Below are 13,533 nucleotides of genomic sequence, written 5' to 3'. Positions count from 1 at the left end.
CAAGGACCCTACTTTGTTTCTACCCTAGTATCATTACACTTTACCTGAAACCCTCTTCCTCCATCAGATCTTGACTAAATATTTCTTTCAACTGACTTTGCTTTATTTCTGGACCTACCTTTAGCACCCACTCTCCCACAGGCTGGTGGCTCAGACTGTAAAGAATCTGCCTGCAATGCAGGAGACCTGGGTTTGATCCCTGGATCAGGAAGATCCCCTGGAGAAGGAAATGGCAACCCACTCCAGTATTCTTGCCCGGAGAATTCCATGGACAGAGGAGCCTGGCAGGCCGCAAAGAGTCAGACACGACTGAAGCAACTAACATTTTCACTCTCCCACAGGCTAAAGTAGAACTTGAGTTTAAAAACTCCTTCCAACAAATAGGAGGCAAGTGGTAGATCACTGCTGTTGTTAAAAATAAAGTACTGCCAATTCTGTTTAATTGTGGTTACCCAAAAACCTTGAAACAAGATTTTTTAGGAATAAACAGTATTCATATAATTGAGAATTGCTTTTTTATATCTGTGTAAATGACAGTTTTCAGCATTACATTTATGTCCATGCATTCATTTGTTACATATTAACACCTCATTTGTTGTGTATTAATATTTTTTCATTTATTAGATCTAATATGATTTCCACTTAGAAATTCTAACCCTCAGCTTGTTTTTGCCCAGTATGCCAGTGGAAGATTTAAATCCAAGTTCTGGATATAAAGCCAGAGTTTCTGTGAGTGGTGGTTGTAAAGTTGCTTCTTCACTGACAGAATCTTCTCAAAGCACGTCTGTCAAGGAAACAGTAAGAAAACTGACATCTAATTTAAGGTAAAGATGTTTACCTGCTTTGTTGAATTTTCTAAGCAGTGACAACTCCTGATTTTCTTTCTCTATTGAGTGGTGATATTATTGAGAAAATTCAATAGAATGACTTTATGATTTGTCTCCTAACTGCACTGATTTAGATATAGTGTGGGTTACATGTCTTTTCAAATCAAATTATTGTCACTAACTGTCCTATTGTTACATGGTCCAGCAATCTAGTGGATGTTAGTTTTCTCTCCAGTGTAATAAAGAATCAGAATTTATAAGGATAGAAGATAGGACAGAAAGGGCTATTAAAAACAAAGGAATGAGGGACATTTATCAGAAAGGGGAAAAAGAAAATTGTTACTGAAGTTCTCCTTCCTTCTTCCTTCTCCTCTTCTACCTTCCCTCCTTCTCTCCCTCCTTCCCTTGTTTCCCCCCCCCCCTTTTTTTTTTTTTAATTCTGCCTCACTAAGACCCTAATGACATTATGGCCTTCTAAGAAGTCTTTTTTGTAGCTTTAGATGCTGAACTTATTGAGAGAAACTGTTCTACCTTTTGCTTCAGTGTAGAACCTTAACATTCACGGGCATGGTTAATGAGGGATTTAAATGTCTGGGTCTCAGTTCTCAAAGGATGGAGTTGTTGTTCAGTTGCTGTGTTGTGTCCAACTCTTTGAGACCCTATGGACTCTAGCCTACCAGACTTCTCTGTCTGTGGGATTTTCCAGGCAAGGATACTGGAGTGAGTTGCCATGGCCTTCTCCTGGAGTTTCAGATTCATGTCCATTGAGCTGGTGATGCCATCCAATCATCTCACCCTCTGTGGCCCCCTTATCCTCCTGCCCTCAGTCTTTCTAAGCATCAGGGTCTTTTCCAGTCAGTCAGCACTTTGCATCCAGTGGCCAAAAATTAGAACTTTAGCTTCAGCATCAGTCTTTCCAATGAATATTCAGGGTTGATCTCCTTTAGGATTGAACTGGTTTGATCTCCACGCTGTCCAAAGGACTCTCGGGAGTCTCCTCCAGCACTACAACTCGAAAGCATCAGTTTTTTGGTGCTCAGCCTTCTTTATGGCCCAAGTCTCACATCTGTACTACCGGCAAGGATGGAGACATGAGTGTAAAGTTCAAAGTTCAGAGATGTTCCAAGTAGGGGCCAAAGATAGGGGGCTTCACGATCAAGCCAAAGAAGTGACTATACAGAAGAATGCCCTCAAATAGGTGTCATATGAGAGGGTGGGGGTCAGGAGCAGAAACACCACTAAATTAGCACAGCCAGTTGGTTTGGTTGGGCTTCACAGACTGTGAGCAGCCTGGATAAGGTAAGAGACTTTTAGCAGAAGGAAACACATAGTGTGCTCTAGCTGGAATAGTATTTTCCCTTGGGACATTTTGACTTTCTTATCAGAGACTGACAATCTTCCTGAAGAAGAGAGTTGGCAGACAGGTAGGAAGAGAAAGGTGAGGTAGGGGATATATATAGGGAGCCAAGGCCCCTACTCAGGCCCAGGACAGGGTCTAGGGTCCTGTGTGTGAAAGTGAAGTCGCTCGGTCGTGTCCGACTCTTTGCGACCCCATGGACTGTAGCCTATCAGGCTCCTCCGTCCATGGGATTTTCCAGGCAAGAGTGCTGGAGTAGATTGCCATTCCTTCTCCAGGGGATCTTCCCAACCCAGGGATCGAACCCAGGTCTCCCGCATTGCAGGCAGACACTTTACTGTCCGAGCCACCAGGGAAGCCCCCTGTGTGTGAAAATAGACTGCAAACCACTGGAAGACATGGATGCCATTCTGTCGTTGCCCTGGGCTCTAGGGAAGTCTCTGTGGCAGCATCCAGGGCCATGGGGCTCTACTACATGAGATGAAGGCTCACCTGCTATCCTTTAGGAACGTAACGACTAATGCCTATCCTGCCCCAGGTGAAAGAGGGAAGCTCTTGTTGTATGTAGGTGGATCCACTTTGGACTTTGCATCAGGACACATTTTCACTAATGCCAGTGGGAACCCAGTGACAAGTTGTTGACCAAGGAATGAAGTCAGAGTGCTGCGTTCCCGAACACTAAGTCGTGACCACCAGCTCTGCATGTTGCCTGGCTGGCAAGCTTGTACTAGCATGGGAATAGAACAGAGAAAACCAGACCTCAGGACAGGACCAGTATCACCCGATTATATGGTGGATGTCCGTGTCATATTGCCATGGCCCACAGTCTAGTCCCTAAAGAATGGGATTCTCCACCCATTTTCTTGCCTTCTATCGGTACTTGATCAGAAGCTTTATGTAAGATCCTCATCTTTGATGTTGGGTAGCCATAAATTTGAATCCTGGATTCTTACTAGTTATAAGATTCAGGCATGTCAATTGGTCCCTAAGATATGGTAGTATGCAATAAATTATATATGAATATGTCTGTGTACATTTATTTATGCAAATAAATATATGCATATTATTTTCAAATGTATGGACAATGTATATGACATGTCCAATGACTGGAACATTGCTTCAAGTGAACCAGGCCTTCTTGATAATAATAGCTATCATTTAAAAATCATTATTATTTTATTTTATTCATTCACTCAAGTTCTTTTTATACATTAGCTCCTTACACAAACTTACAAAGCTGATATTATTTTTAACTGTTTTTTTTTAAAGTTAAACTGAAAAAGAGAAACTAGGGAATTCCCTAATGGTTCAGTAGTTATGACATTGAGCGTCCAGTGCAGGGGGCCTGGTCTCAATTCAACCAAGGTCCCACATGCTACGTGATATGGCCAAAAAGAAAAAGGGAGATAGAAACTAAGTAACTCTTGAAGTCACAGATCACAGATATAATTACACAGCTGCCAAGGACAGGGCTGTGTTTGAGTCCAGGCTCCCTGATTTGGAATTTCATCCTCTTAATCACAGTGTATACACACAGACACACATACATACAGATGTACACACTTACATATACACACACACACTTTTTGTAATACATACACACATACAGATACCACACATGCTTTGCCATCTCTACACTGTAAGCCTGGAGAGACTTGCCTGGTTATCTTGTAGCAGAGTTTGGATGTACAACTATACATTATCATTTTCTTTATTTTTTCACTTGTCTAATTTTTGTTCTGCATCCAAGTGTATCATTACTGTTCATTTTAATGAGTTACATGTGATCAAAAAGGAGATGATCTGATTGAGAGTACTAAGACTGTAAGGTGCATCCACTTCTATAATTAGGCATCAGTCGAAAATTAAAATTTCCCAGAAACCATCTCCCTAATGAACATGCAGAATCTTTAGTACTTAAAATCATCATACTATTATCAACTGAATTCTCTGAAAGCCAAATGAGTTAATAAATAAGCTCCTTTCTATAGTGGCTTGAATTTTTTGTGGTGATTATTTTATAAAAATATTCACTGGGAAAAGAATTGCACACAACACAAGGTTTTAACTGGAATAAAAGGAGCTCCTCATTTACCTGTTTTCTCTTTTGCCTTTAGCAAGATGTAGTGTGTTTTCTTCGGAGAAGGCAATGGTACCCCACTCCAGAACTCCTGCCTGGAGAATCCCATGGATGGAGGAGCCTGGAAGGCTGCAGTCCATGGGGTCGCTGAGGGTCAGACATGACTGAGCAACTTCTCTTTCACTTTTCACTTTCATGCATAGGAGAAGAAAATGGCAACCCACTCCAGTGTTCTTGCCTGGAGAATCCAAGGGACAGGGGAGCCTGGTGGGCTGCCGTCTATGGAGTCACACCGAGTCGGACACGACTGAAGTGACTTAGCAGCAGCAGCAGCAGTGTGTTTTCTTACATTTCACCAGTGAAGAAAGATTTCTTGCCTTCTGTGTTATGTTTGTTTTTTTTTTCCTTCTTATACTGCACTGATATATTGCTTGGTCCATATCTTAGTCCTTATGTTAACTAGACTTTAAATTCTTCCAGCCATGAAGGTTTTGGTGGCCTGTCTACAGTATGGAGGGCACCATATTCTTTATAATCATGATTGTCCACCAGACTTGTCTTGCTTGTCACAGATAAAAGAGCAGTCAGTTCCTTTGCAGGGTGCGGAGTGTTCCCTCCACTCGGGTCACTTTGAATGTGACATCATCTTTACCCCTTTCAACACTGCTAAGTGGGCCTCTTCCACTAAAAATGGAAGTTTTTATCATCCATCTTATCACCTATTATGCTTACTTTAGCATTTTCCTGTCTTGTGTTATTTTTGTTTTCTGTATATTAATTTGTTTAATCTGCAAATATAGTAACTCCTTTTTAAAACAGATTGAATCTTTCACACCATGTCTAACATATATTAGTAGATTTTCAAAGAACTCTTTTAATTAAATTGAAAGGGATTTTTTTTTTTGAAAGGGATTTTTGTAAAAAGCAGTGAATAATATTGCTGGATGTTAAAGTATTTTCAGATAATGGGGTGCATCTGAGTTGTGTAAGTAAGAGGTAAATAAGGTAAACTGAGATCCAGATTGCTGAATTTTGTCAGATGGTCCTAAATATTGAAACAGTATCAAATCTCAGATCACTTTCAACAACAATAGTAATATTTATTATCCACTTATTATGTGCCAGGCACTGTCCTAAGGGCTCTGCATATGTTAACTCACTTAAATCTTACAACTGCCCTATAAATAGATAGTTTCATTATCCCTATTTTACAGATGAGAAAATTAAGGTATGCAGAGGTTAAGTAATTTGCCCAATAGTACATAACTCTTAAGTGGTAGAGCTGGGATTTAAATCTTGGCAATCTGGTCTCACAGTTTTTACTCATAAATCCTAACCTGTAGTGCCTTTTTAGTTTATCATTGTAGATGTAAACTTGATAATGTCAGACTTCATTGATTTCACCTGTACAAAAGTACAAGTATGCTTTATGTTATCTTAACTTTAAAAAATGCCAAAAAAAATTTAAAAAGAAAGTCACTTTTTATAGGTTGCTACCAGCTATGGCAACTCCCTCCAGTATTCTTGCCTGGAGAACTCCATGGACAGAGGAGCCTGGCAAGCTACAGTCCATAGGGTCGCAAAGAGTCAGACATGACTGAACAATTGAGCATGTATGCCTGTTACGGAAGCAAAAGAAAAGATCACAATTTTTTTTTTTTTAATTAGCAATTGAGGTCTGTCAAAAATCAGGATTTGACTCCTGGGTTTAAAAAGTGGAGCCATGTCATTTCTATAGCCTTTTCACTGAGGTGAAGAAGGGAGTTTCACTCTTCCTCAGGTAGGAGGCTTGCTCTTCTGCTTAGCCAAGACCAAGCTTATTATTAACTAATTTACACTTCAAAGAGAACAACAAGATAATGTGGAAACTCTATGTATCTCTGCTCATATATAGAAAGAGTGGAGCTGTGTTAATGCAAGAAAGATTTTTCTTAAGGAAAAAGTACTCTGTTGAGAAAGGATATGACCATGGACTGAAAAGGAAATGGCCCTGAGCTGGAGATTTTCAAAGCCTGGTCGTCATATATATGGAGACAGAGCTGATTCAGTGTTGTAGCTCAAGTAGTTGAACTCAATAAAAATTTGCAGCTCAGACTTGCAGATACAGATATGATTTCTGCAGAAATGGGCATCCTAGCTAGTCCTAGATCACAGTCCTGGATGCAAACAATAGCTCTGAAGGATCTTCAGGATACTTACGTCTTGAGCTTCCAAGAAGAGAGATAATGTTATTAAAGACAAATTCCTGATTTTATTGTCAAGTTTGGGGGTAGAACTATGAGTAAATGCTCCAAGGGAAGAAGGGGTGTTCCTGGTGCCAAAAGACTCCCGGTGAATGGTGGCACTTGGTTGGTGTGTCTGTGTGTTAGTCACTCAGTTGTGTCCGACTCTTTGTGACCCCATGGATTCTAGCCTGCCACGCTCCTCTGTCCATGGGATTTTCCAGGCAAGGATACAGGAGCAGGTTGCCATTTCCTTCTCCAGGGGATCTTCCTGACCCAGGGATCGAACCCAGGTCTCCTGCATTGCAGGCGGATACTTTACTGTCTGAGCTACTAGGAAAGCCCACTTTGTTCATGAGTCCCCCCCAAAATACACAGCATCCACCTGGATACTCCAGACACCAGTTTATTCCTATTGTTTTGTGCTGAGCACCTCCTTGTGGGACCTTCTGTGGATTAGAGTATCACTATCTCTGTCTTAAAGGGAACCTAAAGTTTGAGGGTGGAGAGAGGTTTGATGAAATATATCCTCAGGAACAAAAGAAGGTGTCATTGAAGATTATCACTGAAGAAAGGGACTCAGGGCAATAAATAAAGGAATTTTTAAAGAGCTCTTAAGCATCTACATTCAGACCCTACATTTGTAATTGTTGGTAGCTTACCCTCTTTTCAGTAGTGTCTAACAGTTTTCCTGAATTAATTTTTCAGGAAAAGGAAAATGTGAAGGTCTGTGTGTTTGTACTTACAAACTGCAGAGCAGGATATTAATAATTTGTTTCCTTTGTCAGTCTCATGGGACAGAATCCCCAAGGGAAGAACTGTTTAGCAGAAGCCATGTGGAGAAGAGGGTACAAAGCTAGATACTGAGGTCCCAGAGGGAGAGGGGCAGAGAGGGAGACTGAAGGTTGGGGTGGGGATGTGCCCAGTTTCTCAGCTGTGTCTGACTCTTAGTAGTCCCATGGACCATAGCCCACCGGGCTCCTCTGTCCGTGGGATTTTCCTGGCAGGAATACTGGAATAGGTTTCCATTTCTGCTTCCAGGGGATCTTCCCTACCCAGGGATCGAACCCACGTCACCTGCATCTCCTGCACTGGCAGACAGATTCTTTACCACTGATCCTTCTGGGAAGTCCCAGGGTAGGGATGAGGGTCCTTAACGATTAGAGAACCAGACAGATTGAAGTAGGAAAAAGTCCTCAATCAAAGAGCTTCCATGAGTATTATATGAAGTTTTGCATATAAAGCCTACAGCAACATTTAGCACATTTTTAGCACTTTAGAAAGAGTGGTTGAATCTGACCAGGGCTCTCAGTGCCATCAGAAAACACTCAGTGCTCCAGCATATAGTGCGCTTGGCCTGCAATTCTTTTTTCACAGGCTGAATCCCCTGCCCCTCCAGCTGGCTAATTCCGGCTCTTCCTTTGGGGCTTCCCAAGCACAAGGTTGGGTCCCATCCTTTAGGTAACCATGAGGCTGCATTCTCATTCTAGCCTCTGTGACACTGGATTGGATAGTTTGCTTCATAATGTCTGCATTCTCTACGAGGCTGAATTCAGCGTAATAAGGTTGTATTGGGTTCCTAGCATGGGGGCATGATGCCAGTCTCTGGAAAGTGCCACTAGATACAGGCTGGGTTTTAGCAGAGGTTTGGGAAATGTCTGTGGAATGAATGAGCTTAAGGATATTGAGAAAATACAACCATGACAAGAGCTATTTGTAACAAGCGATTCCATAAAACCTTTATATAAAGTGTTTTACTTTAAAATGGTCTTTCCCTCTGTGTGTGTGTGTCTCTTTACCGCTCTGTCTTTAGAAATAGTAGTACACATGTGTGAGACATTATTCAGACTATAATGATGTTTCATGTAAATTTTGATGCAGAGATTTTACAGATTGAGAATAATGCAGAACTGATTCAGAGCTTTGTCTCTCCTCAACCTGCCCCTTTGCCCTCTCCCACTCCCCACCACATGCCACCACCTCCACATATTTGTTTTTCTAGAAATACTTCCTTGGAAGATTGCTGATTAGCTCTAAATATAAACCCAAAAGAATTTATACCCACCGTGAAAAGGACCAGTGCTTAGATGAGGTTTCAACCCTGTGTTCATATTGGAGGGGAGGAGGCTAGATTTAGGGAAGGAAAGGGATGGTTTGGATTTAAAAACCTCTCACCAATTCTGCTTCACCAAACCAGCATACTCTTAACCACAGGCCCCCTTTCCCAGGGAGTCTAGTTGAAGCATTTATTTCTATTTGAGCTGATTTCTGCTCAGCTCAAATACCCAGAAACTCCATTTCATCTTGCCTCCTACTCGCTCAGCTTCTTACTAGCCAGGCAAATAATTCTGAGGTGTTGTATGTGTGTGTATTACTTTCACTACTGTGAAATCCTGAGGAGTTTTAACTTTTTAGATTAAATCTCCTTAAAATTACAAATGAATATCACCACCAATAATATACTTAAAATACTGGTAGTGTAAATTATATGAGAAAAAGATGTTTTTCTTTGTGTGCCAAGTTATTTTATAATTGAAAAAATTTTGTAAATCCCTTGGAAGTTCTTGGAACACTCCAACATAAAACATTGTTCACTTTTAAGATGTGGTAGCTGTAAATTTCTAGATTTCTTGTTCCTGAATGAAATGTGTATCATCTATGTGATTAATCCTAGAAAAGTCACCACACTAGGGCAGAGTGCTACTGCCTTCTGACAAAATGAAGCACCTGTCAGACAATGACCATTGCTGTCTAGAAAGGGCTGGGTCCAGTATGAGCTCTTGAAATAGTCCTGGAGGAAAAAACTGCTCCCGAGAGTTAAGTTCCTTGGTTTTGTTAGGGGAAAAAAAAAAATCAGTCAGCCTCTTTTCCTCCAGGAGATTTGCAGTGTTGGCTTGGACCTCTGCCAGGGAGAACATTCAAGTAGGTGCAAGGGTCTTCTGGACTGCTTGGTTAGGGATGGGCATTGTGAGCTCATGCTCGCTTGCTTTAATCAACGTCTTATTTTAACATAAATGCAGATTCACATGCTGTTGTAAGAAATAATACAGAGGTGTCCCCTGTACCCTTTATCTGGTTTTGTAACATCTTGCAAAGCTATAGAACAGTATGACAATTAGGATATTTGGCATTGACACAGCCGAGATACACACTTCCATCCCCAAGAGGATCCCTCGTGCTGCCCTTTCACAGATAGCCACTTCCCTGTCCCCGCTACAAAAGTCAGTGCCTTTTGTAGAACAGTTTGATGCCAGTGATAAAAACTAACTATTTGCCAGTTATGAATGTTTATCTTTGCCAAGATAACTTCACAGAACCCAGGAGACAGATCTATTTCTGACATATGAGTGCTGCGTCTCTTTTCTTGGTGTATTCCCATCTCTACTGTGCTTACCTTCCTAGGGAGATTCTTCTGTATTTTTTTCCTGAGTATCAGCTACCATCAGAGTTTGGCCAGACATCTCTGGAGGAACTTACAGCAAGTTCTGAGGTAAGCTGGCTTTTTTTAAACTTTGAGGAGATGACATAATACCCTGAATTGAATCTTCAGTGAAGAGGTAAAGGGTTACCTAGAATAGATTTAGTGAATTAGGAACTTTATAGCAAGTGGGTGGCTGAGAATTAAAGCTGCATTGGAAACAAACGTGGCCAAAGTTTAATTAAACTCTGGGAAGATTGTACAGACTGAGAGTAGTTGGTCACTGAGATGGAAAGAGACAGGACATAGTCCTTGACTTCCTTCCCTGCACCAGAAATAGTCCCTGTTCCTTAGATACTCTCCCTCAGCCACCTTTTATGAAGAACCAAGGAGAAGATTGGGTTAGAATCAGTAAGACATCACAGGCAAGGATGAGGAACATTGTATCCATATTTACGCAATCTCCTCTCAGTGGCAATACTATATATGATGAGAAGGAAAACTTTGACCAGCAGCTCCCTGGGGCACACAGGATGAGTGTGGCACCGCTCACCAGGAGCAGTCCCCAAGCTGCTGAGTCCCGGCAGGCTGGGCAGAAGCTGAGTGAGGGGTGCGGGCCCGAGGCCACCAGAGCTGCTCACCAGAGCTGGAGGAGGCCCACCGGGTACATGAGGTTAGGGGGCTCTGTCTCCAATCTCATGCCTGGTGTTGCTTGTGGAAAAGATAGATGCACGTGAAAAGGTATCAGTGAAAAGAGCACCACATGATAATCTGCAGAGGTGCCGTATGCCTTCATCTGATCCTGGATGAAGTCCATCATCGCTTCTGCTTCTTCACCATCCACTGTCACCTCGTTCTCTCCCATGGAGCTTGACTCCACGACTTCACTGGGACTGTCTTGTCAGGCCACCAGTGGCCACTCTCCTGACCAATGCCGTAGTCACTTCTCTTGCCTGACCTCTCAGAGACATCACTTCAGTTGGCCCCTCTTTCTTTCCTGGAGCACTTTCTTTTTGTAACTTCCATGACAGCACAAAATTTTCATTTTCCTGCTTCCCTCCCCCATCCTCTGTGCTGGCAACTTCTCTATTTGTTTGCTAGGCATTGGCATTTCTGAGGGCTTGTTCCTGTACCACTTTCTTCTACTAAATGTTTCTAGGTGACCTCAACTAGTCTCTAACTTTAAATACTGACCCATGTGTCAGTGTCTCTCCCCAGATTATTGCTGTTGTGCCCCCATCCATGATATCCTAACTCCAGCTTCTTTATTTATTATTTATCATTTACTTTCCCTCACCTTGATTTTCTTTTTCATCTGCAAATTTTTAAAACCATATTGTATAATGTAAGCTATCTTAATAATTTTTAGAATGAAGTGAGGTCTACTGTAGGTAATTAATTTAACTTGGATTTTAAAAACCCATAGTACCAATATTGGCAAGTTCTAGGCTTTGATGCTTTGTTTATACTACTAGATACTTACACGCTGTAGCTCAACTGTAGACAGCTCATTCTCTAAAAGTTAATATCCTGTTCTGTTATCATTTATGAAAACAGCTGGAGCAGTGCCCAGAACAGACAAACAAAAAGCTGAAAATGTGTTTCAACCAGGTAAGCTTCCTTTCAGTGTAGTCATTTATATTCTAAATGATCCTGTATTCCAAAGGAGAAATAATACACATTTCCAAATGTTACATTTGAAAGAAAATCAAATTTGCACTCATTTATCAAGACTTAGATTAATGTGTAGCATATCAGATGTCACAAAGCAACATCTTTTTTAATTTTAAAGATGCAAATGTTTCCAAACCATAAAGCTTATTAAACACTTGTTATTGGACTATATTTTGAACAGGAAATATGACATTTGGAGTCTTTAAGAAATAGAGTCATTGGATTTTTGATACACTGTGCTAAATCAGAAATCATTTGTATGTTAACATCTTTATTTTGGACAATATGATATCTCTCTGGGTTTTTTAAAATTCTATCAACAGATTTTTGGGTTTATGATCTTTCTATTTTAAAAGTGGCTATCAGTTCATTTCAGATCAGTTGCTCAGTCGTGTCTGACACTTTGAGACCCCATGAACCACAGCACGCCAGGCCTTCCTGTCCATCACCAACTCCCAAAGTTTACCCAAACTCATGTCCATTGAGTCGGTGATGCCATCCAACCATCTCATCCTCTGTTGTCCACTTCTCCTCCTGCCCCCAATCTTTCCCAGCATCAGGGTCTTTTTAAATGAGTCAGCTCTTCTCATCAGGTGGCCAAAGTATTGGAGTTTCAGCTTCAACATCAGTCCTTCCAATGAACACCCAGGACTGATCTCCTTTAGGATGGACTGGTTGGATCTCCTTGCAGTCCAAGGGACTCTCAAGAGTCTTCTCAACACCACAGTTCAAAAGCATCAATTCTTCGGTGCTCAGCTTTCTTCACAGTCCAACTCTCACATCCATACATGACCACTGGAAAAACCATAGCGTTGACTAGTTGGACCTTTGTTGACAAAGTAACGTCTCTGCTTTTTAATATGCTGTCTAGGTTGGTCATAACTTTCCTTCCATGGAGTAAGCATCTTTAATTTCATGGCTGCAGTCACCATCTGCAGTGATTTTGGAGCCCAAAACAATAAACTCTGACACTGTTTCCACTGTTTCCCCATCTATTTCCCATGAAGTGATGGGACTCCATGCCATGATCTTAGTTTGCTGAATGTTGAGCTTGAAGCCAACTTTTTCACTCTCCTCTTTCACTTTTCAAGAGGCTTTTTAGTTCTTCTTCACTTTCTGCCATAAGGGTAGTTCCATCTGCATATCTGAAGTTATTGATATTTCTCTCGGCATTCTTTATTCCAGCTTGTGCTTCTTCCAGCCCAGAGTTTCTCATGATGTACTCTGCATACAAGTTAAATAAGCAGGGTGGCAATAAACAGCCTTGATGTACTCCTTTTCCTATTTGGAACCAGTCTGTTGTTCCATGTCCAGTTCTAGCTGTTGCTTCCTGACCTGCATACAGGTTTCTCAGGAGGCAGGTCAGGTGGTCTGCTATTCCCATCTCTTTCAGAATTTTCCACAGTTTATTGTTATCCACACAGTCAAAGGCTTTGGCATAGTCAATAAAGCAGAAATAGATGTTTTCCTGAAACTCTCTTGCTTTTTTGATGATCCAACAGATGTTGGCAATTTGATCTCTGGTTCCTCTGCCTCTTCTAAAACCAGCTTGAACACCTGGAAGTTCACGGTTCACGTATTGCTGAAGCCTGGCTTGGAGAATTTTGAGCATTACTTTACTAGTGTGTGAGATGAGTGCAATTGTGTGGCAGTTTGAGCATTCTTTGGCATTGCCTTTCTATGGGATTGGGATGAAAATTGACCTTTTCTAGTTCTGTGGCCACTGCTGAGTTTTCCAAATTTGCTGACATATTGATTGCAGCACTTTCAGCATCATCTTTTAGGATTTGAAATAGCTCAATAGTTAATGGCAATAAAAGAAATTAAAAGGAATTTTAAGGAATTCATCCATAGTCTCAAACCATTCACAAATCACTGGTATTTTTTGGTGTATTTCATTATAATCTTTCTCTCAGCAGATGCTTTTTTTTTTTTTTTACAGTTTTCTTAGAATA

General features: G+C 41.2%; 1 protein-coding gene across 1 annotated transcript in view; it reads left to right on the top strand.

Moving 5' to 3' along the window:
- MORC1 (MORC family CW-type zinc finger 1) overlaps positions 1 to 13,533 on the top strand; it is a 168,544-nt gene that overhangs the window by 144,776 nt on the left and 10,235 nt on the right. Inside the window, exons 23-25 of the mRNA XM_069552938.1 lie at positions 678 to 824; positions 9,889 to 9,976; positions 11,462 to 11,515. Coding sequence (XP_069409039.1) covers positions 678 to 824; positions 9,889 to 9,976; positions 11,462 to 11,515 — 289 coding nt within the window. The remainder of the gene's footprint in view (positions 1 to 677; positions 825 to 9,888; positions 9,977 to 11,461; positions 11,516 to 13,533) is intronic.

Source organism: Ovis canadensis, chromosome 1, assembly GCF_042477335.2.
Source record: "Ovis canadensis isolate MfBH-ARS-UI-01 breed Bighorn chromosome 1, ARS-UI_OviCan_v2, whole genome shotgun sequence".
Lineage (NCBI taxonomy): Eukaryota > Metazoa > Chordata > Mammalia > Artiodactyla > Bovidae > Ovis > Ovis canadensis.
Note: the sequence above shows the minus strand (reverse complement) of the source record. Positions and strands in the feature narration are given on the sequence as shown.